The sequence below is a fragment of the Aspergillus ibericus genome (genome assembly GCF_003184845.1).
Source record: "Aspergillus ibericus CBS 121593 unplaced genomic scaffold BO80scaffold_5, whole genome shotgun sequence".
Classification (NCBI taxonomy): Eukaryota; Fungi; Ascomycota; class Eurotiomycetes; order Eurotiales; family Aspergillaceae; genus Aspergillus; species Aspergillus ibericus.
The window spans coordinates 649,994-676,832 of record NW_020292103.1 but is presented as its reverse complement, the minus strand read 5'-3'; the positions used below and the strand labels follow the sequence as shown (position 1 = coordinate 676,832).

Genomic DNA, 26,839 nt, shown 5'->3' with positions numbered 1-26,839 from the left:
TGTTTTCTTTTTGTTTTCCAATACTCTTTTCTTTTAATGATTCGGATGACGGTGACAATCCGGGCTCGGGAGTTAATGGGTCGATGGCGGTCGGTTTTACTATCCTCTCTTTTACCTTTCGCTTCTCTCCTATGTCGTTATGTCCTTTCTTCCATTTCTTCCTCGACTATCACGACCTCACATTCCCGGAATATTGCTTCTATCCGCAGGACCTTACGACGGACGGCGAGCTCGGCTGAGTATGGCCATAATCCCCCTCTGATCTCCTTTGTCTCGTTGGAAATGACTTTTCTCCTCGTCTGTTACAGTACGCTTCGTTCTGTGGGTTATCATCCAGGTTTATGGCGCAGAATTAATGAAATTGGATCTATCACTTCGGCGTTGCCAGCTCCTGTCGTATGGCTCAGTCACGTCAATATCCGGCACGCGTGTCTCGTAACCTTTCACCCATCCGTCTATCTTCACCTCATCTCTACCTCTATACATATCTCTATTCCAAAACATCACCTTCAACACTTAACCAAGCCACCACATCCAAAAAGAACACCCCAACATCTACATATATATATAAATATATACCCAAAATCCCGTCTCAACCTCTACTGATCCAACCCATTAAACTCAATCAACCTCTTCACCACCTCGACCACCTGATCCGCAATACTCGCTCGATCCCCACACCCCACGGAAGCAGGCTGATCGATTCTCATCGCAATGACCTCATCCAACATCATGCGCAACCGGGAGACCAAGACACCGATGCGGGCCCAGCCACGGAGTCGGAGCCAGCCATCGACGATGAGTCCGCGACCGGTGGTATCTAGATCGATGGATCCGCAGAAGAGGAGGAGGGAGTAGGCGTTGAAGGCTGGGATGTAATGTTAATCTTTATACATATATAGATGGGGGGATATGGGAAGGGGAAGGGGAAGACGTACGGGTCAAGTCACGGATGAAGACCTTGCTGGTAGCCATTTTGGTGAAGTAGGTGAGGTATGCGGAGGAGCTGGGGTAGGATTGGGCGGAGAAGAGGACGGAGCTGGGATGGATGAAGACACGGCCGTTTTCCTGGTTGAAGTATTTGATTGTTCGGGCGTCGGGGTCGATTTCGACGGTTCCGGTGACGGAGCTGGCGAATTTCTTGTCGGGGAAGGAGATCTGCGCGATCTGGGGTTGGAAGGCGCCGGCGATGAGGGCCCGGAGGAGGGCTTTGTTGCCTCCGTTGCGGTTCCAGCGGGTGTTGGTTGCTGTGCCTGGTTCGGAGGAAGGGGAGGAGTAGTCGACTGGGAGGAGGCCGGCGTCTTTGAGGGAGGTGAGGAGTTGGGATTTGTTGGAGGATATGTCGCGGAGGGTTTGGTGGGAGAGGAAGTTGTCGGAGCACCAGGATTGGGTTTGCCAGTAGCCTTGGGCGTTGACTCGGTCGGACCATTGTTGGTAGGCGAGGAAGTCGGTGAGGAGGTCGCCGTCGCCGCCCTTGGAAAAGGAAGCTTTTGCGGCGTTGGCTTCTTCGCGTCGTTCTCGGGGGGAGACGAAGGGGCTCTTGACGGTGAGAATGGCGGAGATGGTGACGCAGGCATCGATGCAGCCGAAGATGGAGCCGTAGACCATGAGCTTTGCGCAGCGCAGATCGGCGGGGATCATGGACAGGTAGCGTCCGAGGGCAGTGAGTTTGTCGTGGTCAAGAGCTCCGACACGGTGCAGGAAGTCTAGGGCTCCCTCGACGGCGGTACTCTCTGGCGGGGTGAGGGTGTTGGCGAGGAACGTGGCGACGTCGTTGATGCCTTGCATGGCTTTGACGGATAGGCACAATTGTTCCAAAGGCACTCGACGGATCTCCGGGTCTGGACGATGCGCCATGTTTGCCTCTGCTTGGCGCGTGTAGAGCTTGTAGCAGGTGCCGGCCCTGACACGACCAGCTCGACCACGTCGTTGCTTGCAGGCGGCCTGGGATGCCCATACTTCCTGCAGGCGAACGATATTGTCTCTGGGGTCGTAGCTGGTCTCCTTGACTCGACCCGTGTCGATGACAGCCACGATATCCTCGATGGTGATAGACGTTTCGGCGACGTTGGTTGCTGCGATGACCTTGCGTTTGCCTTTCGGGGGACTGAGGAAGACGCGGCGTTGGTCGGCTGGGAGGAGAGATGCATGGAGTGGGAGTGGATGGGCATTGGGAATTCTCCTGACAGCGTTCAGACATCTTTCGATCTCCATGGTACCCGGCAGGAAGATGAGGATGCCTCCAGGTTGATCGCCTAACTGGGCGTCGATGTATCGAACCGTGGATGCGATCAATTCGTAGTTGATACCCATGCCAATGCTGCGAAGAAGTTTGCCAAAGGACCCTTCGGCGGGTGCGGTTGATGCGGCATGGTCCTCATAGTCCAGTTCAGTGATCTCTGGAGCGAACCCAGTGTCACGGACAACATCATCCAAGTAGTAGTCTTCCACGGGGAAGGTTCGCCCAGGGATGTTGACAAATCCAACGGATTGGCGACCGCCAAAGTAGTTCATGAAGACATCCGCGTCAAGAGTGGCACTCATGAGAATGACTTTGATGTCTTTCCGATGGCGACAAACGTCTCTCAGCAGGGCTAAGAGAAAGTCGGTGTCAAGACTCCGTTCGTGCACCTCATCCACCACAACGTGGGTGACATCCGCGAGGGAGCTCGCCACATTGCCGTCAGGACCGCTGCCGGATTGCATGCGACGGAGCAGAACACCAGTAGTGACAAATGTGATCTTTGTTGTGCCCGACTTGACCTTGGACTCGCCTCGAATGATATATCCAACCTCATCACCCACCGACGCACATCGCTCATCGGATACTCGATCGGCTAGACCCAAGGCAGAGATTCGGCGAGGCTGCGTACAGATAATGTTGGCCACAGCACCAAGGTCTCTCTTGATCAAGTCGTCGAGCACGAACTGGACGGACTGCGTACTCTTTCCACTACCCGTTTCTCCAGAGATGATGGTAACTTGATGCGTATTCACGGCACGAATGATTGCCTCTTGTGTGTTCCAGGCGGGAAGGGATTCTCGCTTCCGAGTCATCTCCTGCTGGGCCTTGGTAGACTGCTTCGCTTCCCAGGCTTCTCGCAGTGAAACGCTCTGTGGCGAGCCCGGCTGCCAGTTGACATCCCTACCCTTCCTGCGTGACTGGCGGACAGGTATTTGAGATACAGATCCAGTAGCAGTTGGGGAAGCGGAGACTGTCGAGATATCTCGTAGTCTGCCTGGATTCTCTATCACTTCCGGCAGATGGACTTCCAACCAGTCCAATATATTGAATATCATAGGTTCACCCAGGAAGTTCTCCTCGGAGTACTGCACCACCTGACGTATAGCACTGAGTCGTATATAAGCAGGGATGCCTTGAGCCAGGAGAGAGATGACTGGCACGGCTGATGGATAATGCGAAGAAGGTCTCTGGAAACGGAAGGTCATAGACTCTGGTAAGCTTGACCCTTCGCCCTTGATTTCGCACACCTTAGGCGATATCCGCGAATATCTTTCTCCAAAGATGGCCTCCAGTGTCTCCTGCTCTTCTGCCCATAGATCTTCGTCCCCGGAGGGCGCGGCGTCTATAGAAGGATTCGCCCCATGAACCAGGGTGTTTTGAAGGAACTCTGCTGTTGCAAGCTCATCGCCCTGCTTGCTGTCTAGTGTCCGCGAGCATAGGTCGGCAGGGTAGCCAATAGAGGCCAGTCGTTTGATTTTCGCCTCTCTGGCAAGGTCATCGCTGGCAAGGCTCACACCAGCCGAGTACCCCTCTGGTAGACACCAGCGTGGAAGATCATCCTCCGGAACGTATATAAGAAGCCATTCTAGGACTTCTTCTCGGTCTTTGCATGTGCTCGTCGCCTCCTCAACGTGGCTGCGCCGGAAGCCCAACTGAGTAAGCTCTTCGACAATAGTCTTACGTTCGCTTTCCGGAATCTCCACGTTGTAGGGATTCCAAATGGCATGTTGCCGCAGAATCCCCTCGATTTCACGGCGGACTTTACCCCCAAGGTCGACCTTCGGAGCCTGCGACCAGATTTTCCTCCCCTTGTTATCTCCACCAGAACCCAGCCCCAAGTCCACACCCCGTTCTGCGGCTTTCGCCTGAGTCTTCTCGCGCTCTTTCCGCTTCTTCTCCAAATCCGCAGCGGCACTCTCTCGTTCCTGCTTGGCGAGAAATGGGTCTGCTTCGTACATCCATCCTTTCCCTTCCTTGGTGTCTGCAGCTTTGATATCCGTGAAGTCTTCTTTCCAGAGTTTCTTGTAAGTTGGCGGAAGCATCATATGCAGGTTCTTCATGTTGCAGACTCGGAACAGAGCATAAGCCGCTGCGAAATGGCGCGCCTCCAATGCCGTAGGTTGCGCAGCGAGATGCTTGTGGGACGGAGGGGGCTTCATGGGAGGAAGGGTGATAGTTTCTCGAGTCTTGAGATCGACGCGCTTCAGAATAACGGACGATACATAGCCCTCTGACACTTTCATCTGCACGAAGACAAATACGGTTAGCATTACCAGCTTGCGCATTGGACCAAAAACCAAGTCCATCTTCATCTGCCCACGGCATCGCCTTACCATGGTATACTCAGGCTTCTCCCACTTCTGCTTCTGACAATGCTCCGAGAGCATATTGACCGGAAGTTTTCCGGTCCATGATGCGCCTCCAATGACCTCCTTAACCGAAGGTTTCTTCGGTTCCTCCGTGGAAGCCTGCGCTTTCTTCGCCGTCTCAGCCGATTTCTCGGCGGCGGCTTTGGCCTGTTTCGTCCCGGGTTTGGGGCCTCCACGGGCGTCGGACTTTTTCTTGGGGCCCATAATTCCAAGGCAATGATTATCCTAGAGCAGACGCCCGTGGAGTAACTAAGGCCCTTGAGGTATCCAAAAAGTGCACTTGGGTATAGAAAGGAAGCCGAGATCTGGGCGATTGTGACCGCGGCTGGCGGTCCCGCACTAGACCGCTTTGATCCTCTGGGTAGGGCTGCGGGGCCTCGCCGCTGATCGCATCGGGCTCTCCGCATCGCATGCCTCGACGCGTGGCTGCAGCTGTGAATGCCACCTATCTCGCCTGTGAACTGACCGGTCATTTGGCTTTAGACAAATACTTAAACTGCGATGGCCGAATCACCCATCTTGGAGCTAAACGGCCCAACAGAGCAAGATGTCGCGCCCGCAGAACCGCAACAGTCACAGAAGCCAGCGAAGAGAGACGCCTGTACGCTCTGAATTACACACCTAGCTCCCACTCCCCTTGCATAACATCTGCAGGCACAGCACAGCTAACTATCGCAATCTCAGTTGCAGAGCTATTATCTCCGAAACCTAAACAGCCCAAGCACTCCGATCCGAGCTCCTCGAAGGTAGCTCCATCCAAGAAGCGAGCCTTCGGAGGCCCCCGAGACGGTCTAGGCGTCTACATCGAGAAACCAGAATCATTCCCCTCCAACGTGGTAGTATACTACAACGAAAACTTCGTCGTGATCCACGACATGTTCCCCAAGGCCACCCTCCACCTGCTTCTCCTTCCCCGCGACCCCCAGAAAACCCGCCTCCACCCCTTCGAAGCGTTCCAAGATCCCGAGTTCCTAGAAAAGGTCAAGAAAGAAACCAAAAAGCTGCGCACACTCGCGGCGGGTGAGCTCAGGCGAATACACGGGAAATACTCGGTGCAGGATAAGGAGAGACAAGAGGCGCTGAACGTAGAACCGCCGCTGGATGAGCTGCCGCCCGGGAGAAACTGGGAGCAAGAGATCATGTGTGGGATTCATGCGCATCCCTCTATGAATCATTTGCATGTTCATGTTATCTCTGTGGACCATTATAGCGACCGTCTGAAGCACCGGAAACATTACAATAGCTTTTCTACTCCGTTTTTCGTCAACATCGATGACTTTCCCCTGGCGCTTGATGATGTTCGGAGGGATCCGGACAGGGAAGGTTACCTGCGGCGAGACTTTGTCTGCTGGCGCTGTGGAAAGGGGTTTGGAAACAGATTCTCCGAGTTGAAGCTACATTTAGAGGCGGAATTCAACGAGTGGCGACGGCTGTGATGTGCAGTGTATGGGTGACTATGAGCTAGAGGAGCACGTGTCTGCTACTTCTGTCAAGCTTCATTTGCCATTTGATGGAGTAATGTGGGCTTCCGAAAAAGCGGTCTCCTCGAGGCTGAGCTGCGAGAGCTTCGATTACCAATATCAATTTGACGTAAATGTACACGCAAATCCAAGGCAGCAACAACTCCGGGCCGGTCACATTTTCAGTGACCTTTTTCCTTCGTCCGCTAACCTTACTTCGGAGTCGCTGAGAGAACCAATCAAGGTTCCCTCCGACTAACAAGCCCTTCCCTATGTCTCCTCAAAAATCACCCATCAATTCGCCACCGCAAAGCCGTCTAGGCACGGCTCTTAGACTTCGCGCCACCCTTAACCTTCCTGGCCTCAGGACGGTTGATGTGGTGGGCGGGGATCCACTCCGCGTTGTAGGTAGTAGCAGACGAAACGGCAGGGCTGCTGGGAGCCTCAACGGGAGCCTCCTTCTTGGAGGCACCAGACGACTTCTTGTTCTCGGGGCCCTTGGTGGAACGGCGCTTCTGGGGGAAGTAAGGCGCGATCCAGACGGTGTAGAAGAAGTAGACGACTCCGGAGAAGCAAGCCAAGAGGAAGAAGTACAGGAAGAGGCTATGAGTAGACCAATCAGCATTGAATCGCAGAAAAAGGAGCTCGAGGGTGCGGCTTACATCTGAGGGTCAAAGATGCTGGTTTCCGGTTCCACGACGCTGACGGTGCCATTGTAAGCGTAAAGAGTGAAGACGTTGCCCTGGCTGTCCGAAATGACCGAAGCGAGAGTGAGCAGCAGGTCCTGGGGGTGCATTTCGGTGGCGAAACTGTAGCTGACGCTCTCCTGCTGACCGGCCGGGATCTCAATGCTGTAACGGTGGGTAGTCAGGTTGCGAACAATCTGGCTCTTGTCTTCTTCCACAGCCGACAGGGTGCCTCCAATGAAGGCCACCGTCACGGGAGCATCCTCCTCGTTGTTGAAGGTAACCAGCGCCTCCGTGGGGTAGCCATTGACGAGCTTGACGCCAAAGATCTCGGAAGCAGGGAAGGAGGCGTGGGCCGACACAGCAAGCAATGGGGTCTCAGTAACTTCCTCCTTCTCAACGGCATCCTAAAATGGTAAAAGATTGTGTCAGCGACTCAATTGAACGTTAGACGATCGCAAGTCACGCGAGAGAAAGGTAACGTACCGCCGCGAGACTGCCGCCAATCAAGGCCTGGACAGAAAGGAGAGCCAGGGACAAAAGACCAAAGCGACCCATTGTGGTATAACCGAAGAGGGGGACGAGAAGAAGAGAGGGAAGGGAGTGAAGGAGGGGGAATGAAGGACGAAAGACCAGAGAGGCGATCGATCCGAGAAAGAGAGGAAAGTCAAGGTGAGTTGCAGCAAGAGCAAGAAAGGAAGGGGAATCTCCACGTAGGCGGTTTCGGCGTTCCCCAGCGGGCTGACTCAGCCCCGGCTCCTCCCCCGGCGCCGGCTGTGACTGGCCAGCGCCTCTTGCGGCTGTTGATGGTGACTTGATGGCATCTTCCAGTCGAATCAACTGCTCCTGTAGATCACCGCAGTCCTTCCCCCAGTCAATGTACAGTAAAATTCAGACGAATCGTATTGCTTCACGCAGCCTGCGCGCTCTGGCATTTTTCTCCCTCCACAAATCCCAACTCATCCCTCTCTGCTGCCTCCCATCCCCCACGGCCTCTATACCCTTGAGCTCCCAAGGTTTCCCTCTAGATCTCCAAGTCTCCAAGCTTATCTAGTCCATTATGACAGCCCCGGCTTATTACGAGCGATATAAACAGCTGGCCTCCATAGAGCAGGATAAGAACATTCTAATCGAGGTAGCCGCTCAGGATCATATACCATCAAGTCCTCCATGTTGACGTTACACTCCCTGCACCCAGGAACTTTTGCACCGGATTACAGAGCTCGAGTCTGCTTTCCAGCAAGAGAAGCTTGATCATGAGCGCGAAACGCGGTTCAACCGCAATATTCAGCTCCATGAGATGGACTTGATGCAGCAGATCGCCCGAATCAAGGCCATTATGGTGGGATCTACAGTTCTCAGGCCTGATCTGTGCTAATGACGACCATCCGCCTATAGGATCGCGAGCCCTTCATAGTCGTGCTGCTAGATGGGGCTGGGATACTATTCAGGGACGAATTTCTCCAGAACGGGGAAGAAGGTGGTAGGATCGCTGCAAAGAAGCTTTCTAGTGCCCTCGAAAATTACGTTCTCAGCAATTTCCCGGGCCTTGACGTCCCAAAGATAATCGCCAGGATGTACGTCAATTTAAAAGGCCTTGGTGAGATCTGTGCTCGCGGCGGGATTACCACCGACCCATCGTCACTTGAAGAATTCGCCAAAGGCTTCAATAATAGTCATCCGCTCTTCGACCTCGTGGATATAGGAGCGGACAGTGCACATATAAAAATTGGAGGTATACATCGTGACCCCTTGTCCTTTGGTACCTGCAAGTATCGTTTCTTCGAGATGCACGCTGACCTGCTGTCGGTTATCTCCAGAGGCCTTCAAATTAAATCTATATAACTGTCACTGCCACCAGATCTTCCTGGGATGTTCCGACGATAGCGCCTACGCCCAAATTTTGGTAGACACCTTGGGAGAGCTTGACTTAATAGGAAGGGTGTCCTTGATCGAAGGCATCCCCTTTGGAGAAGAGTTAAACAGTATTAAGGCATCCTACAGGGTCTCGCGATTCCCGGAGCTCTTCCGAGATACGAAGATAACGCCTGTCTTGGCCCCATGGAAAGCCGCAGTAACTTCCAAACCACCGCCTGTTCTCACCCCATCACCAAATCAACGTGCAGTATCGCTGTCGCGAACCTCAACCAATACGTCCACAAATGCTAGTACATCATTGTCCTCTACGTCTGCAAGCCCAGGAGAATTCCAAGTGGTGCAGTCGAAACCAGTCGCGCCCGCGCGACTGAAGACCGTGGAACGAAACAAGTATGGTCAACGAGTAGACCGGCTGGATTTCAAAAGTATCCCACGGGATGACATGAATCGCCTCAAAAAGCTAAAGCTTTGCAATCTCTATTACCTCCTAGGCGAATGTACACTTGACAACTGTCAGCACGACCACTCGCGCAAATTGACCAAGAATGAGCTTTCAATCTTGACAGCCATCGCCCGCATGACCCCATGCCGATATGGATTGGAATGCGACGACCCGGAATGTACATATGGACACCGGTGTCCGCACACGGATCCCGGGAAAAAAGATTGTTACTGGGGCTCATCCTGCCGATTTGACCCTGCCGCTCATGGCATTGATACCAATATCGTCAAAGTAACCAAGGTCTAATACCCCTTCCTCTTTCCGATATGGATAGAGCGAGGAAGACCAATTTTGCCCAAGTACTAATGATTCTGCACGTACAAGATCTCCCGTTCTTGCCTTTTTCATCCAAAACTGCTTATTGACTCATTCACGTCTTACTCTTGGTCTGTCCCCAGCACATATCATACTATACAGTTCCTTGGAATCTTCTCCCTTACTATATATGCCTACTATATATCAAACTTGATTTCATTCGAATCCCAACCAATCAATGATTTATGGCATGCGTTTATTTGGGACTGCTACATTTATTTTGTGGACCAGCAAAACATAAGTATTGATAGACGAAGGTGAAGACAGACAGGCTGATGGCTCGGCAAGAGGAGCTCGATTCACGCAAGCGACAACGGTTTAGCCAAATGGACTCGGTATTAAGGCCGAGGTTACCATCTTGTCCTTAGTTGTCCTACTCACTTTGCATCGTCTTCCCCAACTCCTTGCAGAGTATATTCTATCCACCCGCACGGTTAAAAGACAGCGCGTCCAGTGCTTTCTGCCATGGGAAACGGCGGACCACTAGGATGGTGAATATTATCATGGGACTTGCCACACCCAGTAGGTATCGCCAGTCCAGCATTACATCGGCTTCTTCTTCAGGAGCACGTGCGCAATACAAGGCAGCGCAGACATCATTCATACTGTGAAACCCTTCTTCAAGCCAGCATTTCCGAATGATATCACCCAAAAACAGATCTTTCGTGTCCGGAAGCTTCTCTTCCGTCGGCCATTGTCTATATGTCTTTGATTCGCCATCTTCCAAATCGACCTCAATCTCTGGCGATACATAGAATTCATATCGATGGCCGGAAACGATCTCGAACAACATGGACCCAAACCGAGCGATGTCGAACTTGATGGTAAGAAAGCTTTCCGAGACGAACTCATTCAGATCCTGATTCACTGGAATGACAATAGATTCAGAGAAATCACAGAGTTGGAGTGATAGGTCTGCGTTGACTAAGAAATTTCGTGCTGCGATATCGGCAACAAGAACCCGTTGTCGGTGTACTCTGGAGATGATTTCCGCCGCACTTCGAAACCATAGCAAGCGTTGGATATTTGTTACAGTGTCTTTGTTTGCACTTAGATACCTGTCAAGCGACCGGTGGCTTACATAGGGCATCCGGATTTCTGTATCAGAGATCTCAAACGGCTTCAAGACGCCTTCCACATGGATGAGATGTGCGTAAATGCGTCCCTCATGTTTTAGAGCCTCTTCATTTGACCTGTTCATCTGCTGGTATACAATGGTCGTGTATTCTGATGCGTCGGCTGGCACTGTCCATTTATTTGTCGTCTTCACTGCGACATCTCCATAGCGCATCACGCACCCAGTCCGCCCAATACCGATTAGGTCAGCTTTCGTGTTCATGGCTTTTCTCATAGAAGAACAGATGACTGGATAAAGTAGAGCGAGCCGTTCATAGATTCATCGATTCTCTTGTATACATATGTGTGTCTCTGCTTGACGAAACAAGGGTTGAGTGAGGTTTGTCTTGTTCAGATCCCCAGGGGCTACGGGCCCATATATGTAACAGGCAGGCGGTCAATAGAGGCGCTATTCTGTGTTACTCTCCAGTGTCTTGCAACAACAACAAAGGAAATACAGATGTCATATCGATATCCCAGTGTTATGTCCCTTCACGCGGCCATATCAGTGTCTGTACAGGAATACTCCTATTAGGAATCCTCCGAGATATCTTGCTGGCATGGCTAGCTGCATCCGTGCAAGTGTAGCACTGTCTATTCTTGGCCCGCCTTATCTACTCGGATAGGACGCTATGGTACTTTATGTGCAGACTGTACTCGGGCAATGCAAAGACATGCACTGGGCCAAACTGCCGTGAATGCGGTGGTCATGTGACAGACACGCTGATAATACACCGCAGCAACAACCTCCAGAGGTAGTCTTGAGGCCCTGAGATAAAGCATACAAGGCTACCTGGAACTCAATCTTACTCATATCTACATACCTGCGAGTGCAATCTATAAGATTTAATTATGTGCTGGCGCGTATACCCTACTCCTACGCGCTTCACAGTGTGCGGTCATACAGTCCTCATCCCAAAGACAGAGGAGGTCAAGCCCTGTGGAGACTCCAATTGTGATGAGATCAGGAATACATCTCAAGGCCAAAGGACGGACCGGCTGCACAAGTGCCCTAACTGTGTGCGTGAGGGATTGCGGGGCATCCCTAAAGAAATGAAAACAGGCCTGTTCGTTTCCTGGAAGATGTCGTTGCATTTCTGTCAAGGCCTAACTTGGTGTTATAGTATTTAGTACCGCGTGCGTGCCTATGCAAAGAGCCCCTCTATCTCTCATTATTCGGGCAAAGAGAGAGACTATCTCTAGACCAGGTGATTGCATCGACGGGGGTTGGAATTTGTCTCGTCTTGCAGATGGTGTTGCATATTGGATCGATCATATGTGCGCTATCTAGGCAAACTTCATAATCTTTCGCTATCTTTCCAACTGTAGTATACAAAATCTTGTGTCAATAATATATCCTTTGATATCCTTGAGCAACTCTTGTCGGCCAAGGGGGCCTGTTGAAATTCCCCAGAAATGTTACGCGATAGTAGTCAAGAACATAGCAAACCGCCTATCCCAACCGAAGCAGTCATCATGGCTGCAGCCATTCTCAACTTCTTCGGTATTTGTGCTCTCCGTGTTGGGGCGATGGCTGCACAAGACACCATATTCTTGGATGCAGCAATTGAAAGGCCTGCAGGAAACCGGGCCTAGGTCCTGTTTGCCATCATGCAAGGCAATCCTCTTGCGCTCCTCAAGATCACCCCACAAGATAAAAAGCTTCTCTCGCAACTCTTTCAAGTCTTGTAAATTTTGCCTGAGACTAGAGGGAACTCAGTTAGAGATCGAGTCCAGAGCTTCTCATCAAAAATGTAGGATCAGCACACGTACTCAACTGCGGTCAACCCCAGTAGATACTCTGCATCAGGACCAGCTATGAATAATCTCGTCTGCTCTTTTGTCTGGCCCGCGGGAGGCGGAGGGACACTTTCGACGAGAATACAAAACCGCCATTCCCATCTAATGAAACGATTAGGGTCTTTCGGGTCCGTCTCGTCATCAGAAGTGTCCTCTGGGACGGAAAAGTCTTCCAATCTTGGGGGGAAGAAGTCAACCACGCGGACTGTTGTTCGATAGCAGAAATTTTGAAATGGAAGGCGGTATCCGATGTTATCGTATGAGATGTTGTCATGAAACTTGTTGGATAGGATAGCTTCCAGTGACATTGTTGGGACAGACGGATTGCCTGCTTTAACTATCATAGCATGTTACTCAATGGTACAATACTTCAGTGCTACAAGGACAGTTCAACTTACTGTTCTCATTCGGTGCATATCGCTTGCTGCTTGCGGATGTTATGGGCACCTGGCCTTCTTCCACCTTTCCGGGTTTCTTCCGTTGCTTCTTAGTACTTTTCTTAGGAGCCTGCTGATTTTCACTTTCTGGGCCCCGCTTCCGAGGATTTGCTTTCCAGTATTCCATCTTACGCTGTAGAAACTGTTCAACTCCTGCATTCTGACGGTCCACGGTGCGTACATTGACCGAGCTTGGATTTGTACGATTTGTATGGACACTGGCTTCTAAGATCCCATTTATGCGACTCCGCTTGACGTGGACATTGATTAGTTGGATGAGATCATTCCTCTTGAGATGCTGGCGTGCATAGGATGCATGGGGTTCCCATAAGGTTATTGGAAGGGACATTCGGCCAGCAGGCCCTGTCCACTTTTTCTTAGGCCGGTTTTGGTATCCATAGATATCACCTGCATGATTATAACCATTATCGCTGCCATCGTCTAGTTGATGGTCCTGCAAATATTCGTTGGTTGTATAATCAGTGAGATAGAGGAGGACCTTTTCACTGTCATTGGTGTAAATCTTGACGATTTCGCCGACAAGGTCAACAAACGTCCGCTCTTCAATATCCTTGATGAGGGAGAGTTTTCTGTGCGCATAAGGCTTTTGATTCGGGGTTGCAGCTTGAACGACGTGAGGTCCACGCGGGAAATCATGCGCTGGAGCTTTACGGAAACCATTGACCACAGCGACGCTATTCAGCAAATTCAAAGCGTGTATCTTCTCCGACGTCGATGGCTCAAAGTGCGTAGGGCCACAAAGAGGCGCAGGACTGGACGTTGGGTCCGGGTCCAAGCGAAAGATAGCCCACGGGACTTCCTGGTCTTGGGCGGCGACTCCCAGCGGATCTCCTTTGAATGGCTTGATCTGCGATCAGATGGTCAGTTTTGTCACGGCTGAGTGGGATCTCGTTTCACGAACGGTAAGATCTCGCAGTAGGATAACGTCGCGGACTTGCACGGGAGGTAGATGGCTCTCATTATCTTTGAAATACTTGATTTTCAGGCCGTCCCACGTATGACCGTTATCAAGTCCTGAGTCCTTGATAGTAAAGGTGATGCAGCTGGAAGAGCCCCTGGACTTCCAGATCCCGCCAAAGACATCGACAATTACGCCAATGACACTGACTTTGCCCTGCGAGGAGAGGGCCGTGGACACATCCACGAAGCGAGAGGAGTAGCTGCCTGACATGGTCAAGGATTACGTTATTGACCAGGGAGGCATAATGATTTGGCAGTGGACAGGGTGTGATGCGTATAGAGCCTGCAATCGGATACCCCGAGCTCTGTTCCTGATATAGTTACTAAGTGGTGCTGTTGATTGAACCGCGAGTAGATCGACGCGCGACGGATCGGCACCTGGTGGAGTGCTAACGCCGGTAAACAACACAACCCCCCGGGTTCCCAACGACAGGTCACGAGCGGGCTCTCAGCTCCCAAGCAACCTCAGCTGCGATTGAATCCGGCCAGGCCATGAAGACGACGCGTAAAAGAGATAGACGGAGAGAGCGAGAGACAGAGGACGGGCGCGCCAACTTCGCTTAGGCGGAAGTGGCGCTTGCGGGCGGAGCTGGCTGAAAACAGCAAATCAGCGGCGTCCCGTGACTGGGCAATCCCACCTCCGAACGAAGCATCAACACTTTTTTCCCCTCCTTCACCATCTCGCCTTGCGCTTGTCCTGCTTCCTTTGTCTAGCCTCTTTCTCTATCCCCTTATTTTCTTAAGGCTGCTGGGATCTCCATCTCCCCCCATTCTGCTACCTTCCTCCACTTTCTACTTCCCCTTCTCTTCCTTTCTCTTCACCTAATCTACCCGGTGGTGGTGCGCTTTGTTTTCACCCCTCTTGTGTCCCAAGCAACCATGGCCGAGCGCTACATCCCAGAGCATCGTCGCACCCAGTTCAAGGCCCGGAACCAGTTCCGGCCTGATGAACTCCGTCGTCGTCGTGAGGAACAACAGGTTGAAATCAGAAAGCAAAAGAGAGAAGAGAACTTGGCCAAGAGGAGAGGCATCCAGACCCGCGATGGTGGCATTGGTGTGGGCGGCGGCGTAGCGGCTGCCGAGAGTGACGATGAGGCCAGCGCTATCGAGAGTGAGGTATGCTGTCCTTGCTCCCATTTGTTCATTTTGCATCTTTCGATTTCTTTCTGCTCTCCACCCGGGCGTTGGATCTTCCATGCCCGTTTTCGATCTTGTTTTGCTCGTCCAGATGCGTCTCGGCGAGCTTTTCACCGCTTTGCCGCCGGGGGCGAGCCCTCATCCGGCTCTGACTGGGCGGGCACACGATCATCATCCGAGTCCATCATGCTCAGCCAAGATGCTTTCATTCCCGTGCAGTATAGCTAATGGGTTATCTTCTAGCTTAACGTGGAGCTCCCCGAGATGGTGAAGGGCGTCTTCTCCGACCAGATCGACCAGCAGATTCAGGCCACCACCAAGTTCCGCAAATTGCTCTCCAAGGAGCGCAACCCTCCCATTGAGCGTGTCATCGAGACCGGCGTCGTGAGCCGCTTCGTGGAGTTCCTCCGCTCCCCCCACACTCTTGTTCAGTTCGAAGCCGCTTGGGCTTTGACCAACATTGCCTCCGGCTCCGCCCAGCAGACCCAGGTGGTCATCGAGGCCGGTGCTGTGCCCATCTTCGTTGAGCTCCTCAGCAGCCCTGAACCCGATGTTCGTGAGCAGGCCGTCTGGGCCCTTGGTAACATTGCTGGTGACAGCCCTCAATGCCGCGACTTCGTCCTCAACGCCGGTGCTCTGCGTCCTCTGCTGAACCTCATCAACGATGGCCGGAAGCTGAGCATGCTGCGCAACGCTACCTGGACCTTGAGCAACTTCTGCCGTGGCAAGACGCCCCAGCCTGACTGGAACAACGTATGTATTCGCGCCCATTTTGACCGGCTGTGGTTGCTGACTTTTACATTTGTAGATTGCCCCTGCTCTTCCTGTGCTTGCCAAGCTTATCTACATGCTTGATGATGAGGTCCTGATTGATGCTTGCTGGGCCATCTCTTACCTCTCTGATGGTGCCAACGATAAGATCCAGGCTGTCATTGAGGCGGGCATCCCTCGCCGCCTGGTTGAGCTTCTCATGCACGCGTCGACCTCGGTCCAGACCCCCGCTCTCCGGTCCGTTGGTAACATCGTCACTGGTGACGACGTCCAGACCCAGGTTATCATCAACTGCGGCGCTCTCCCCGCCCTCCTTGCTCTGCTGAGCTCCACCAAGGACGGTATCCGTAAGGAGGCCTGCTGGACCATCTCCAACATCACCGCTGGCAACTCCAGCCAGATCCAGGCCGTTGTCGATGCTGGCATCATCCCTCCCTTGATCAACCTGTTGGCCAACGGTGACTTCAAGACCCGTAAGGAAGCCTGCTGGGCCATTTCCAACGCCACCTCCGGCGGTCTGCAGAAGCCCGAACAGATCCGTTACCTCGTGTCTCAGGGATGCATCAAGCCCCTCTGCGACCTCCTCGCTTGCCCCGACAACAAGATCATCCAGGTCGCTCTGGATGGCTTGGAGAACATCCTCAAGGTCGGCGACATGGACAAGGAGTCTGCCCAGACTGGTGAGGCTCGCGTTAACCGCTATGCCCTGTTCATCGAAGAGGCCGGCGGTATGGAGAAGATTCACGATTGCCAGAACAACGCCAACGAGGAGATCTACATGAAGGCGTACAACATCATCGAGAAGTACTTCTCCGATGAGGATGAGGCTGGTGACATTGACGAGGTCGCTCCTCAGCAGACGCAGACTGGATTCGCCCTTGGCACCACGCAACAGCAAGGCGGATTCAACTTCGCCAACGGTGGTGACTCTATGGATATGTAAAAAATTGACACGCATTTTACTGGCAATGAACCATGACCCACACGAGATCTGCACTATCTATTTCGATTCTACTTCTCGCTAGATCTACACATGGCGGCGTGATGGCCGCCATGTGGACCCTCAATCCCGAGTCCGTGGAGGCCCTGGGACTGGATTTCCCCTAACTGTCCCAGGACTCCATGCCTCAAGAATGGCGGTGTCTAGTGTGGCTCCTTCTCATGCTTGGAGTAATTTTGCGGAGTCCCTCCAACCCTTTTTGCTCTCAGGTTTTCATGCGTCCCCTCTGTCCTCCACCCCCTTACCCCTCCCCGCCCGTCTCATGATTCTTTCCTCCCCTGTTTTGATCATCACGATAAAGATTCACCATCATGTACCCCTTTATATTGCTCGATTCCTCTAGTACCTCCCCGTAGCATCCCTCATACACAGGCGTATTTGCTTTTTCGGTCTCATTCTTGTTCATTCCCTCTGGATGTTCTCTTCGGTTGTGATTTGTTTTGCGGGCTTGGGTGCTGTCCGTCTTGTGTGCCTTGGGAAACTAGCAGACTGATATTGGACGATGGCGTCGACTGACTCTGTCCCCGGATGCGGTTTCCCTTGGGTCTGGCCCCAGTCGGAAAGTACCTAGTATAGTCAAAAGCCCGATAAGTTCCACATTGATGGATAGTAACCTAGCCTGAAAATGACGATTCCCTTTTTCATCCACGTCTTCCACAAGGGCCCTCTAGGCTTCGTCATAACGTACCCGCCCACCGCCACACCTCAAATTTCAGTAAGCGTCAGCCATATCCTTTCACCGGCCACATCTATACAGTACGGAGTAAATTCGTAGAGCAGGTAATCTTCCCCATAGACACCAAAAATCAAACTCGGAATATATACTAATTAGTATCCCCTCCACCCCTCCAACCAAGGGATATATATACATGGGTAGGCTGGCTACATACCCCTTTACGATATATATCAATACGTAGCGCGTAAAGACAAAGCAACTGAGCTTAAGGAAAGAAAAAAAAAAAAGAAAAATAGAAATAGAAACACACGAGATGAGCGATATATAAACTGGAGATACTAACATGCACGGGTAGAATCGTATTCAGGTAAACACTAAGTGAACTTGAAAGAAACGAGGTATCAATATATGTGTAAGATTCAGTTCGAGTCGATGGCAATATATGATACTATATTAATGATCTTAAGAGATTGAGTCAGAGGTGGATTGATTTGAAAAGACGGCGAATAACTCCTGTTCATGAAAGGTTTGCAGTAATAGAAGAGTAGTGTGATATCGAGCTACATAACAACAGAAAATAAGATGCAGGGGAAAGGCCCAGCTGGTTGGAAAGACAGAAAGGTGGAAGAAAGAAAAAAAAAAGTCATAATCGAATCAAAGAAGTAATAGTTAGTAAGTAGTAAGGAACCGTGAATTTGCCTTCCCTAGTTTTCATCCGGAAAAATCAACAATAAAGGAAAGACATGCATATATCAGATCAATCGAACTAATCACCCATAACGTCGTCCTCGTCTGGATCTGGACCAGCTGGGTTCTCATCTTCCTCCTCCTCGTCGTGGTCTTGGTCGATGTCTTCCTCCTCAAGAAGGCCTCGAGCTCGTAGGTCCTCCTCGTCGTCGTCCTCGATGGGAGAGTCGCCGCCGTGCTCATCGTCGTCATCTTCGTCGTCTATACGTTCGGCGGATTTGTGGTCTCCGGATCGCTTGCTGGCGCCGGCGCCGTTCTGGCCTTTGCCTCGCGCCGCGGATTGTTTACTCCTGGCGGGGGCGGCCCGCGTTGCGGCACTCTTGGGCTTACGGTCTCCAAGGTAGGCGAGGACTTCACGGTAGTTTCGACCCAGCTGAGATCTTTGTTTGAGCAGTTTCTGCCTCAGCTCGCCACTGTCTGACCCGGAAGCGTCGATTATGCGACCTACGATGGCTAGGACAATTTTGCCGGTCAGTTCGCACAGCCGTTGTTCTGCTACAATGCTCGACCGCAGGCGCTCGTCGTCCATGGCTTCTTCCGGTTCGGACTCCTCGTCTTCATCCTCGGGGGCCTTGCGGATATCGTCTTCGGAAAGAGGCGCCTCGTCGTCAAGAGGCTCCAAAGGCAGGCGTATCTTCCTCGCATACGTACGCTCGGCTAGGCCATGGATCTTGGTGATGAGGGCCTTGGGCCCAGGTCCGATCTCATGAACAAGACTTTGAGTCTGGAGAATCACATCCTCGTCATTGGCTGCACTCAGTCCAGCATGGCGAAGGGTTCCGAACAAAGTCTGGAGGTCTAGGAGAGTCGTAGCTGCGCAAAACCGCATGTCGTCTAGTCCCGAGCGCTGTTTCATGATAGCAACCAGAGTCGCGATAAACATTTCGCGGCCTTTCGTCAGCGCCTCAAAGTAGGCCGTGTTGAACGAGGCTTTCCCTGCGTTCAGGGCCGTGGTTAAAGTTTGCACCTTCCACATGAAGTAGAACAAAAGCGTCCTGATACTGTTGGTGACCAACTCGGTTTCCGCCTTGGCCAGATCCTCGTCGCCCTCTGGTTCGCGCAACCCACGTTTCACCAGACGCATCAGGAGGTTGAAGGGCGCTTCCGAAAGGCCGGTGCTCTTGCCCTTTGCTCGACCAGACGGCATGGATTCCAGGAGATGAGTACAATCCGTCACACTGGCAAGGTTTGAGATCCGGGTCACTGTGTTGATGAGCTCATTGAGTGTGGCGGGGGATATCGAGCTTCCCTCTGCCACTTCTTCGTTCTGGGATAGAGTACCGAGGGTCTCGACTGTGTTATCCCAGAGCTCCTGGATCTTACTTTCCATCGCCTCGCGCATGTCGTCGGAGCTCTTTGCATGGATGAACGCAACACTGGCCTCGGCCAGAACATCCTGGTCCGAATGCGTGAGGAACTGCTTGTTGATGTCGTTCAGCAACGTAGTATAAGCCGTCGCATCCTTTTGGATATCCTCGATCTTCTCCAGATCGACCAGATGCTCAAGCCTCAAAACAGCAAATGCTGCCTCGGGGACGGAGCCGTACTTGTTCAGGAGCTGCGGGATAATCTGCGCCAGACTATGCGCAATCTCTTCCTGCAGTTCTGGGATCTTGTCGGTCAAGGCCTTGACCTTCCGGCCCCTTTTATCAATGTCTGATTTGGCGATTTCCAGAACGCGTAGCTTGACCGCGCAGCACAGGACTTCCAGAAGAATCACCTCCTGGCCTTCCTGCATTTTGTACGATGTCCGGACCACGGCAGCCGCATCGTCCTCGCTAGGCTCGTCGGGGATCTGGGAGTGGTCGTAGAGAAGGTAGCCCGCTAGAGCTTGCCAGTGAGCTAGGTCAGTGAGGTGGGGGTAAATGGCCTCCGTGGCAAGGACAAAGCGCGTGTCCATGGGAGCCCCCGCAAGGGCATCTCTGGAAGCCACGGGCTCTTCCGCGCTCTCGTTCTCTAGATCATCGTAGGCTTGAAGAATATCGGCTAGACATTTAAACTTGATCCACGTGCGCTTCGGCGACTCGAAGTCGTCCTCGTCTTCGTCGCCAAACAATTCGTTCCCCTCCTCTCCCATTTCCTCCATCGTGGAGTCGAACACATCCTGAACGTTCGCAACGAAAAAGCGACCAGCCGCTTTGCGAACTCGGGGTTCGGAGTCGAAGACGAGTTTGCCTACCGTGTCCACATCCGCAGGCTCGATCAACCCGGCATCGCGGATGAGATCCAGCAGCTCAATGGCGGAGGTGCGCACTGCGATCTCCGCATCGTGGGCAGCCATCTCAACTAGCCGCTGGCGGAAACGCTCGGTGAACGATCGTAAGCCAGCCATGTTGTCTTTGTTTTCGTAGAGAAGTCGGAGCTGGTCAACCACAACTGCGCGCGTTTGGCCGGCGGCGTCGGAGAGAATCCAACCGAAATATCGGAGGAATTGGCCCTCGAAAAAGAATTCGCGATAGGCGCGCATCCATCGCCCCAAGGCCGCCATGCACTCTGCCCGAATCATGGGGTCGATGTCGCGGTAGCGGTGGACGAAGACGACGTTCACCCCATCCTTCAGGTATTCGTCAATCGTCTCTAGCTTCTGTTCACCATCGTCGATGGCGGTTTGGATAGCATCGATTCGACCCTTGTTGACCGATCTCTTCTTCTTCTCACTTTCAAGTTGTTTGCGGGAGGTGGAGACCGTGGTATTGACCTCGCGAGCTATATCACAAAAAGCGTTCATCGTGGCCAGAGAGATGACTGTGGCGGTATGTCTGAACGGCCGACACCTGGAAGTAGAGAGGGAAGAGATCCAGACTTGGACGTTCTCGAAGAGATTAGGATCGGTGTATAGAACAGAGGAATGGTGCAGGGTTTGTATCAGGGTCATGAAGAAACTCTCCAAGACGGGCTGGAAAGACCTCAGCTTCCTAGACCTGGAGATCAGGGGGTATTCAGAGATCCCTTGTTGATGATACTGAGTTTGCAGGTCATCCACGCGACCCGGTGCATGATCGACATCTTCAATATCGGCAGTATTGACTTCGAGGTCGGTTCCCGCGCATTTCAGCATGAAATTCACCATATCGCACACTGCAACGTCCTGGGCTTCCTGATATTGCGTTAGCCACTCCGCAGCGACCGTCTCAACGGTTCGTCCCTTGCCAAAGACCTCCGCTGGAGAACAATGTCAGCCCATGCCAGTTCCGCGGAAAGATCGGATGTATGCAACCTACCATAAAGACCGCCTTCGCGAGCAGCCATGGTGAGCCGGGCCTTCATCTGCCTGGGACGCGCGACCGGCTTCCGCCCATGAGTCGCGGGTCGCAGGGCCAGGCGACTGGGCAGTCCGTTGCCGGCGACCTTGGGTTTCTTTGCACTACGAGACTTGGGCTTCGCTTTCGATCCGGACGACTGCTTCTTGGGAGCTGCTTTGCGCGCCGCTCGTCTCTTCTCGCGCAGCTCCTCTTCGTCGGGTTCTTCGTCGCCGGGCTCATCGCTTTCAGCCTCGGACGCGTCCTCGTTGATCTCTTCATCGTCATCATCATTATCATCGCCAGTCGTGGTGCGCTTGCGTTTAGCCCCGCCTGCGGTCGCACCGTTGCTGGCGCCATATCTCTGTGAATACAACTCGGGCTTTCGCGTGACCCGGCCGGACTTCCTCCTGTCTGTTGACGGGGAGGCGTCGCTCTGGGTCGGGTCCGGCTGAGGTGTTGAGAGGGGCGACTCGGCTTCCATGTTGTCTGTCGTGAGAGATATTAGAGCACTGCCATTCCAGCGAAGGTCAGCCGGAGTTCACGGATGTCATTTGAGGGGGTGCTGATCCGGGAGCATCCCAGAGAGGAAGAACGTACTTGGACGTGGGGTTCGTGAATGCCAAAGATAGATGGGACGGGACCGGTCAACGCGATGTTGGGTCTCCCGGTTTGCGCGCGCGTACGGCACGTCCCTGCGAGTGGACCGTGGGGGGAGATCCTCGGTAGATATTGAACGAATTATGGGAAGGCAATTGACAGCATGCGGGAGGAAGGAGGGGGGCTGGAGGGATAGGGGAAGGGAGGGGGTGGACAACGGAGGTGGACTTTGGGGGTCTGTCCTGCTCGTTGACAGACGGACGGACGACGCGCTTTGGTGCCTGGCGATGACGGGGCCGGCGGCTGTGGTGGCCTGAGGCGACGATGGTGTGGTCGCGGGTCACGGGACCTGCACTGGTATCTGGGAGCGTTTCTAGCATGTAAAATACAGTAATTACACCGGACTTGGCGCCGAGGGGCCCTCGGACCATCTGACCAACCCAACCCTAGCCCTTGCGGGCCAGCCCAAAGCGGGAAGTGCGGAGGCGGAATATCGATGCCGTAATGGAAACCTCGCCGGGGTCCATCGCGAGACGCAGAATTGATGCCATTGAAGAGCCAAGAGCTGCCACTCCATCTTTCCCATCCACGGGATCACTCCAGACCCCGCTCCCGGCCAGGGATTTGCAGGCATCAGGTACTATCGAAAATCGAGAATCCCTTTCGCCGTCGTACAGCTCGCCTGCTGTTTGGCTGTTCTCCGTACTGCCGCCCCAAAGTCTGGAAGATCGTCAGGCTGCAGGACGAGAATATTGGATCGGACCTGGAGAAGAACCCAGTCTCACGCCAGCACCGTGACGCCATTCCCCTTCCTTGAGTGCCCATTCCACAGGCCATGGATAAAAGCAATACCATGCTGTTAAAAGCCAAGCAATCCGTCCTCGTCCTCCTCTTTTCCTTCTTCTTCCATCCATAGTTCGCCCCCAATTCTTCTCCCTCTCCGTCTTTCACATCCCTCTCACCCGCAACCATGCCGATAAAATCCCCCTTCGAGTCATCCATAGCAAAGCCTGGGCAGGGCAAGGTCGTCCTCTCCCTTCTGCCTCCTTGCAATCCAACTCTCACGACTCTCACCTACAAATATCCTTTGAAACTCCTCACTCGGGTCCCCGGCTTTGTTCCGCAAACCTCCGCGCTATCAACATGTCCCTCCCGACCCGTTCACCTCTACCTACTCACCTACGGCGGTGGTCTGTTACCAGGCGACCACATTTCTGTCTCCATCACCCTTGAACCTAGGACCCGCATGGTCGTGACGACACCCCAAGGGAGCACGAAGATCTTCAAAACCGAACCCAACGCCGGCGTGAAAGGCCACCGCGGCACTCCCAAACACATTCTCTCCGATAAAAGCCGGCAAACATTAGACGTGCACGTCGGCGAAGACGCCGCCCTCTGCTACCTCCCGGACCCCGCCGTACCCTACAAAGACAGCCGCTACGAGCAAATCCAGACCTTCACCGTCGACGGACTCAACAAGAGCAGTCTCTGCATTCTCGACTGGGTCACAGAAGGCCGGACGTCTCGTGGGGAGAGCTGGGATTTCCATCTTTGGCGAGGCAAGAATGAGGTGTGGACAACGACGACGACCACCGAGGACGAAACCGGGACACCAACAGAAAAGAAGAAGCTTCTACTCCGTGACTCACTCATCCTTGACGACGAGGTTGACGTGGACCTCCTCGAAAATAACACCGACACCATCAGCCGCAGCGATCTGATCCGGGAACGGACCCGGCCACACGGTGTCGTGGGCACTCTGATTCTCTACGGGCCTGTCTTCGAGAAGCTGGCGTCCTTCATCATGGACCGATTCACCTCGTTGCCCAGGATCGGCGCGCGGAATTGGGCTTCTTCAGCTCCGGCGGTGATGGAATCCACACCGAACTATGACTCGCAGGTGACGTTTACGGCGGCGCGGGTCCGGGCCGGCTTCGTATTGGTGAAGTTTGGGGCGAAAGAGTTTGCTACCGCGAAGGATTGGTTGGGTGGGATTCTTCGGGAAGAGGGCACCGTGTTTAGGGAGTTTGGGGAGGAAGCGTTGTTTTGCATGTGACGAATACTCCCTGAGCATCCTACCTCTCCCCGTCTTTGTGTTCGGCTAGTCACGGTGACTAGTTCGCTTTTCAGCTTGCTATCTAGCTAGATAGATGATACCCAGCTCGTATTTACTACGAACCACCGATGTTGTGCAATCCAAAAACATCCAGCCTGTTCGTTTTCTTTGTATCTAAGCTAAGTCGTATGTAAGCATCTAGTAAGAGCCAAGCTAACCTAACCCAAAAACCACAGACCAAGTCATCATGTGGGTATCTACCTAACACAAAGGAAACCAAAACCGAAACGCCGTCGCAATGTGCAATCGTCTCTCTAGACATGGAATGAACGTGTGGGTGAAGATATTCGAAACTGGGAGAAGCTAAAGGGAAAAGGAAAGGAAAGGAGGGTGTAAGGAGGGGAGATAGATAGCGAGAGAGAGGGTTTGGTCAACTCAATTCCACCAATCTGAGATGCGCGGCTGCCAGTCCTTCCGAGTGGCGCTTTGAAGATCATCGACGTTGAGAAAGTCGACGCCTTCGCGGACGAACATGCTCCAGAGATGGTTTCTCAGACTCCGAGGCCAGCTGGGCACGCCCCAGTACCGGACTTTCAGGCCGCGACGATGAGCGCCCCGGATCTGGGCGCGCATTTTCTCGACTTGGCGCTCGCCGAGACGGAAGGACCAGGGCATGCCGATGGATTTTTTGAACGAGACGGAGGCGTAGTAGCTGTTGGTCCAGTCGAAGGTGTCCGGGCGGATCTCTCCTTCGGAGATACCGGACAGACCCTGACCGACATTTTCTGCGACGCGGGCGGTTAGTGCATTCCCGCCCTGGTTGTTGTTCAGCAGGCTGTCGTCATCGTCTGCGAGCTTGTCGAGCGGGGCGTCGAAGAAGATGTCCCGGTGGGTGGTGTTGGCGATGACCCGGTTGAAGGGCGTGTTGCCGGTGCCCACGACGGTGATGGGGCCGGGGATGAGGTCGGTGCCGTTGAAGTAGGAGAGATAGCCGCGTTCGCGGAAGGGCGCGAGCTGGGCATCCACGTAGGGCCAGGTCTCCTGACCGTCGGTCTTGAAATCGATCAGCAGAATTAGGGTTTGCGATGGATCGGTATCGAACACCCCTTGCGGCGGTTGGTCGCGAAGCGGATGGAATTCGGTGATGGGGTTTTGCTGTTCAAGAATGCGCAACAACGGGTCGATGTACATGCTCTGCAGGGTCCGCTGAGGCGTCAAGGAGGACCGTTTATGGCCGACGTAGAGGTCGTGGTCGACGAGCCACACATCGGCCTCCACACCGATACAGCCGGCCTGGAGAGCGGAGTACAACGGGATGGGACGCCAGTAGTCGTTATGGGAGTGGCATCCCACCGGAACAATATCTCTGGAGATGTCTGTTGGCCAATGCAGAATGTCCATGGTGGGTCCTGGATCGCTGTGACGCCACCGCTCGGTGGCACGGTCGATTTCATCGGGGAAGAAGGAGATGATAATGCCGCAAGCAATGGAGATAAACTGGACGACGCCTCTATGCGGGTGAGGTGAGCGACGGAACACCCATGTTGACGGGGGATGGACTCACTCACAGCATGACGAAAATGCCCAGGAATGGGTAGCACAGACAACGCGACAGAAACCTGAGCCTCCGATACTGTCGCGGCGAGGATTTGCAGCTGGCCGTTATCGACGTGGCTGAAGCGAGCAGAGGCCGAGCAGCTGCGGACCCGCGAGGAACCCGAGGCTTTGTGGTGGTGGTGGTGGTTGATAAGGAGGCCCCGATAAGAGCCATTCCCCGCATCCCCCAATTCTTCCACCACCTCTGCTGCGGGCCTCGCGGTCGCTCCGGGCGAAACCGCGATGCTGCCTCGACATCGCCCTCGTAGTCCGAGTCACTAGTGATCGCACTGTGAAGACCATGGTCCAGCGGGTATCCCTGCATCCATTCACCGTCGTCGACATCGAGGTAGGTGTGGACGGAGCTGGTGGAAGAAGAGGCGGCCAAGGAGGGCGAAGGATCCATGATGCGATCTGATCTATCCACTGCTGATCCCAAGCAGAAGAGGCACGGATGGAGGGGGAGTCATATAGAATTATATAGAGCTCAGCTGCCGGCCACGATCCATTCGTTGCTTGTCCCCTCCAGACTGCATCGGGAAAGCGCCTTGGGCGCCATGCCGCAGGTCTCCGAAGGACAAAGTGAGGGTCGAGCGTGAAGCAATCCCCACCCCAGCTACTACCAGTCGACTAATTCTCTAGTCTAGGGTCGTCTAGTTAGTTGGTTATACTAGTGTTTAGTTTGATATTCACCGATGCCCATGACCACGGGTCTCTCCGTGCTGGCCCCCGGCCCCAGGATTCGTCCTTCCCAAGGTTTGGTCGAAGCGACCCTATCTTTCTTTGGTGGACGAGCCAGGCGCCCATGTGCAACGGGCCGGGCAGCCATTGGACCGTCGGCGCTTCAACCGCACGGGCTGCTGGCCAGCCTTAAATCACCTGGATTCCTCATGCAACATCTCGTCTACACACTTTTTTGACTCAAGGTTGCGTCGGCTCAGAGCTTGTCTAACCTGCCCATTGATGATACACACACCACAAGCTTTCTCTGGTTACTCTGGGGCGAGAAAGATGGCACTGCCTTCCTCCTCTCAATTCTGCTGCCTAAGTCAGCATCCTCCAAGTGGAACTGTATCAGGATGGCAAAGGATGGATAACTTGGTCATTGTGGGACAGAGACCAAAAAAATTTTCCTCTCAGGGATACCGACAGCGCCATCAGCAACAAAGGATGTGCCGGGTTATCCAGACCCTCAGGGATCGGGGAATTGATTCGTGCAGACCGCTGC

At 53.4% G+C, this 26,839-nt stretch overlaps 12 protein-coding genes across 12 annotated transcripts; 6 read left to right on the top strand and 6 right to left on the bottom strand.

The window, feature by feature from the left end:
* Positions 1–343: 343 nt before the first annotated feature.
* BO80DRAFT_499529 (RNA helicase) lies at positions 344–4,883 on the bottom strand. The gene is made up of 3 exons (XM_025724193.1): positions 4,579–4,883; positions 939–4,488; positions 344–868 (listed from the first exon to the last, which is right to left on the bottom strand). The coding sequence occupies exons 1-3, from the start codon at positions 4,816–4,818 to the stop codon at positions 600–602; spliced, it is 4,059 nt and encodes a 1,352-aa protein (XP_025579092.1). The 5' UTR covers positions 4,819–4,883; the 3' UTR covers positions 344–599.
* A 145-nt stretch (positions 4,884–5,028) lies between these two features.
* BO80DRAFT_208022 (DNA 5'-adenosine monophosphate hydrolase) lies at positions 5,029–6,198 on the top strand. Its single transcript, XM_025714280.1, has 2 exons — positions 5,029–5,215; positions 5,299–6,198. Exons 1-2 carry the CDS (start codon positions 5,116–5,118, stop codon positions 6,048–6,050), a joined length of 852 nt encoding a protein of 283 aa, XP_025579091.1. The 5' UTR covers positions 5,029–5,115; the 3' UTR covers positions 6,051–6,198.
* On the bottom strand, positions 5,916–7,331 carry BO80DRAFT_461812 (putative translocon-associated protein, alpha subunit). The gene is made up of 3 exons (XM_025722474.1): positions 7,247–7,331; positions 6,737–7,167; positions 5,916–6,677 (listed from the first exon to the last, which is right to left on the bottom strand). The coding sequence occupies exons 1-3, from the start codon at positions 7,316–7,318 to the stop codon at positions 6,392–6,394; spliced, it is 789 nt and encodes a 262-aa protein (XP_025579090.1). The 5' UTR covers positions 7,319–7,331; the 3' UTR covers positions 5,916–6,391.
* A 489-nt stretch (positions 7,332–7,820) lies between these two features.
* Positions 7,821–9,386, top strand: BO80DRAFT_347061 (CCCH zinc finger protein; the record flags this gene model as incomplete). The annotated part of the gene is made up of 4 exons (XM_025715403.1): positions 7,821–7,895; positions 7,959–8,102; positions 8,159–8,504; positions 8,581–9,386. The coding sequence occupies 4 exons, from the start codon at positions 7,821–7,823 to the stop codon at positions 9,384–9,386; spliced, it is 1,371 nt and encodes a 456-aa protein (XP_025579089.1).
* Positions 9,387–9,645: 259 nt separating this feature from the next.
* Positions 9,646–10,905, bottom strand: BO80DRAFT_422001 (uncharacterized protein). Its single transcript, XM_025718727.1, has one exon. It carries the CDS (start codon positions 10,792–10,794, stop codon positions 9,874–9,876), a length of 921 nt encoding a protein of 306 aa, XP_025579088.1. The 5' UTR covers positions 10,795–10,905; the 3' UTR covers positions 9,646–9,873.
* Positions 10,906–11,861: 956 nt separating this feature from the next.
* On the bottom strand, positions 11,862–14,270 carry BO80DRAFT_399245 (telomere-binding alpha subunit central domain protein). The gene is made up of 4 exons (XM_025717463.1): positions 13,731–14,270; positions 12,770–13,676; positions 12,345–12,708; positions 11,862–12,276 (listed from the first exon to the last, which is right to left on the bottom strand). The coding sequence occupies exons 1-4, from the start codon at positions 13,998–14,000 to the stop codon at positions 11,991–11,993; spliced, it is 1,827 nt and encodes a 608-aa protein (XP_025579087.1). The 5' UTR covers positions 14,001–14,270; the 3' UTR covers positions 11,862–11,990.
* Positions 14,271–14,289: 19 nt separating this feature from the next.
* Positions 14,290–15,254, top strand: BO80DRAFT_207960 (uncharacterized protein). Its single transcript, XM_025714278.1, has one exon. The coding sequence runs from the start codon at positions 14,669–14,671 to the stop codon at positions 15,152–15,154; it is 486 nt and encodes a 161-aa protein (XP_025579086.1). The 5' UTR covers positions 14,290–14,668; the 3' UTR covers positions 15,155–15,254.
* Positions 15,017–16,797, top strand: BO80DRAFT_207977 (karyopherin alpha). Its single transcript, XM_025714279.1, has 2 exons — positions 15,017–15,679; positions 15,735–16,797. Exons 1-2 carry the CDS (start codon positions 15,191–15,193, stop codon positions 16,638–16,640), a joined length of 1,395 nt encoding a protein of 464 aa, XP_025579085.1. The 5' UTR covers positions 15,017–15,190; the 3' UTR covers positions 16,641–16,797.
* An 893-nt stretch (positions 16,798–17,690) lies between these two features.
* On the bottom strand, positions 17,691–22,201 carry BO80DRAFT_374208 (cohesin subunit IRR1). Its single transcript, XM_025716588.1, has 3 exons — positions 21,960–22,201; positions 21,342–21,871; positions 17,691–21,282 (listed from the first exon to the last, which is right to left on the bottom strand). Exons 2-3 carry the CDS (start codon positions 21,841–21,843, stop codon positions 18,140–18,142), a joined length of 3,645 nt encoding a protein of 1,214 aa, XP_025579084.1. The 5' UTR covers positions 21,844–21,871; positions 21,960–22,201; the 3' UTR covers positions 17,691–18,139.
* A 216-nt stretch (positions 22,202–22,417) lies between these two features.
* Positions 22,418–22,843, top strand: BO80DRAFT_207889 (uncharacterized protein). Its single transcript, XM_025714277.1, has one exon. The coding sequence runs from the start codon at positions 22,464–22,466 to the stop codon at positions 22,755–22,757; it is 294 nt and encodes a 97-aa protein (XP_025579083.1). The 5' UTR covers positions 22,418–22,463; the 3' UTR covers positions 22,758–22,843.
* On the top strand, positions 22,472–24,311 carry BO80DRAFT_421998 (urease accessory protein UreD). The gene has a single exon (XM_025718726.1). It carries the CDS (start codon positions 22,930–22,932, stop codon positions 24,013–24,015), a length of 1,086 nt encoding a protein of 361 aa, XP_025579082.1. The 5' UTR covers positions 22,472–22,929; the 3' UTR covers positions 24,016–24,311.
* On the bottom strand, positions 24,233–26,320 carry BO80DRAFT_207887 (uncharacterized protein). The gene is made up of 3 exons (XM_025714276.1): positions 26,305–26,320; positions 25,584–26,254; positions 24,233–25,525 (listed from the first exon to the last, which is right to left on the bottom strand). The coding sequence occupies exons 2-3, from the start codon at positions 26,015–26,017 to the stop codon at positions 24,451–24,453; spliced, it is 1,509 nt and encodes a 502-aa protein (XP_025579081.1). The 5' UTR covers positions 26,018–26,254; positions 26,305–26,320; the 3' UTR covers positions 24,233–24,450.
* Positions 26,321–26,839: the final 519 nt, after the last annotated feature.

Bases quoted from the DNA above. Each gene is read 5' to 3' on its own strand.
- BO80DRAFT_499529 (XM_025724193.1), bottom strand. From the start codon at position 4,818: ATGGGCCCCAAGAAAAAGTCCGACGCCCGTGGAGGCCCCAAACCCGGG. The intron at 4,489-4,578 runs GTAAGGCGATGC...GTCTTCGTGCAG, and splicing joins AGAAGCCTGAGTATACCATG to ATGAAAGTGTCAGAGGGCTA. The intron at 869-938 runs GTACGTCTTCCC...ATTACATCCCAG, and splicing joins CTTCATCCGTGACTTGACCC to CCTTCAACGCCTACTCCCTC.
- BO80DRAFT_208022 (XM_025714280.1), top strand. From the start codon at position 5,116: ATGGCCGAATCACCCATCTTGGAGCTAAACGGCCCAACAGAGCAAGAT. The intron at 5,216-5,298 runs GTACGCTCTGAA...TCGCAATCTCAG, and splicing joins GCCAGCGAAGAGAGACGCCT to TTGCAGAGCTATTATCTCCG.
- BO80DRAFT_461812 (XM_025722474.1), bottom strand. From the start codon at position 7,318: ATGGGTCGCTTTGGTCTTTTGTCCCTGGCTCTCCTTTCTGTCCAGGCC. The intron at 7,168-7,246 runs GTACGTTACCTT...TTACCATTTTAG, and splicing joins TTGGCGGCAGTCTCGCGGCG to GATGCCGTTGAGAAGGAGGA. The intron at 6,678-6,736 runs GTAAGCCGCACC...GTCTACTCATAG, and splicing joins AGCATCTTTGACCCTCAGAT to CCTCTTCCTGTACTTCTTCC.
- BO80DRAFT_422001 (XM_025718727.1), bottom strand. From the start codon at position 10,794: ATGAACACGAAAGCTGACCTAATCGGTATTGGGCGGACTGGGTGCGTG.
- BO80DRAFT_399245 (XM_025717463.1), bottom strand. From the start codon at position 14,000: ATGTCAGGCAGCTACTCCTCTCGCTTCGTGGATGTGTCCACGGCCCTC. The intron at 13,677-13,730 runs GTTCGTGAAACG...ATCTGATCGCAG, and splicing joins TCCTACTGCGAGATCTTACC to ATCAAGCCATTCAAAGGAGA. The intron at 12,277-12,344 runs GTACGTGTGCTG...AGTTCCCTCTAG, and splicing joins CTGGGGTTGACCGCAGTTGA to TCTCAGGCAAAATTTACAAG.
- BO80DRAFT_207960 (XM_025714278.1), top strand. From the start codon at position 14,669: ATGGCCGAGCGCTACATCCCAGAGCATCGTCGCACCCAGTTCAAGGCC.
- BO80DRAFT_207977 (XM_025714279.1), top strand. From the start codon at position 15,191: ATGGTGAAGGGCGTCTTCTCCGACCAGATCGACCAGCAGATTCAGGCC. The intron at 15,680-15,734 runs GTATGTATTCGC...TTACATTTGTAG, and splicing joins CCCAGCCTGACTGGAACAAC to ATTGCCCCTGCTCTTCCTGT.
- BO80DRAFT_374208 (XM_025716588.1), bottom strand. From the start codon at position 21,843: ATGGAAGCCGAGTCGCCCCTCTCAACACCTCAGCCGGACCCGACCCAG. The intron at 21,283-21,341 runs GTAGGTTGCATA...ATTGTTCTCCAG, and splicing joins TCGCGAAGGCGGTCTTTATG to CGGAGGTCTTTGGCAAGGGA.
- BO80DRAFT_207889 (XM_025714277.1), top strand. From the start codon at position 22,464: ATGGAAACCTCGCCGGGGTCCATCGCGAGACGCAGAATTGATGCCATT.
- BO80DRAFT_421998 (XM_025718726.1), top strand. From the start codon at position 22,930: ATGCCGATAAAATCCCCCTTCGAGTCATCCATAGCAAAGCCTGGGCAG.
- BO80DRAFT_207887 (XM_025714276.1), bottom strand. From the start codon at position 26,017: ATGGATCCTTCGCCCTCCTTGGCCGCCTCTTCTTCCACCAGCTCCGTC. The intron at 25,526-25,583 runs GTGAGTGAGTCC...TCACCCGCATAG, and splicing joins CTGGGCATTTTCGTCATGCT to AGGCGTCGTCCAGTTTATCT.